The sequence below is a fragment of the Octodon degus genome, unplaced genomic scaffold (genome assembly GCF_000260255.1).
Source record: "Octodon degus isolate 3935 unplaced genomic scaffold, OctDeg1.0 scaffold00298, whole genome shotgun sequence".
In the NCBI taxonomy this organism is placed as follows: Eukaryota; Metazoa; Chordata; class Mammalia; order Rodentia; family Octodontidae; genus Octodon; species Octodon degus.
Genome location: NW_004524874.1, coordinates 100,537 through 101,114, shown reverse-complemented (window position 1 = coordinate 101,114; position 578 = coordinate 100,537). Strand labels below are relative to the sequence as shown.

General features: G+C 34.9%; 1 protein-coding gene across 5 annotated transcripts in view; it reads left to right on the top strand.

The window, feature by feature from the left end:
* Positions 1-578, top strand: part of Fxr1 (FMR1 autosomal homolog 1) — a 66,758-nt gene that overhangs the window by 42,028 nt on the left and 24,152 nt on the right. For all 5 annotated transcript variants that reach the window (XM_023707553.1, XM_023707554.1, XM_023707552.1 and 2 more), the window contains exon 7: positions 173-289. In XM_023707553.1, the coding sequence (XP_023563321.1) occupies positions 173-289 (117 nt within the window). The remainder of the gene's footprint in view (positions 1-172; positions 290-578) is intronic.

Here is a 578-nt window from a genome sequence, read left to right as displayed (position 1 = left end):
TTTTTCATTCTGTTTTATCTGGAATTTCATTTGTCAGTAGAACCTCTTTGTTTAATAAATTAGCCTGGTTATGTATTGTCTTTTCCTCTTGAATCCGCTGAAAGACCTCAAGAAAGCAGTGGGAGCCTGCAGAATATTTTACCACCCAGAAACCACACAGCTAATGATACTGTCTGCTAGTGAAGCAACTGTGAAGAGAGTAAATATTTTAAGTGACATGCATTTGCGAAGTATTCGTACGAAGTTGATGCTTATGTCCAGAAATGAAGAGGCTACTAAACATTTAGAAGTAAGTGGGTTTACTCAATAGAAGTTTTTTTTGGTGTGTGTGTCCCATTTACTTTCAAAAATATCCTTTTCCTGAACTAAAAGTACACTGTTAGATAAGATATTCTGGATCCTGTTTTACGGCTAGTATCAAAGTCCTTAGAGTAATTACTTTTATCAAACATAGCTTTTCTTCTTCTATATGTATGTCTCTTGACTTTTCTTTAGGGCTTAGATAATAGGTGCCAAAGAGCTTTGAACCTTGGAGTAGAGAACTGTGTTGCTAATTCTTTACTGTCTTGAACTTTTTT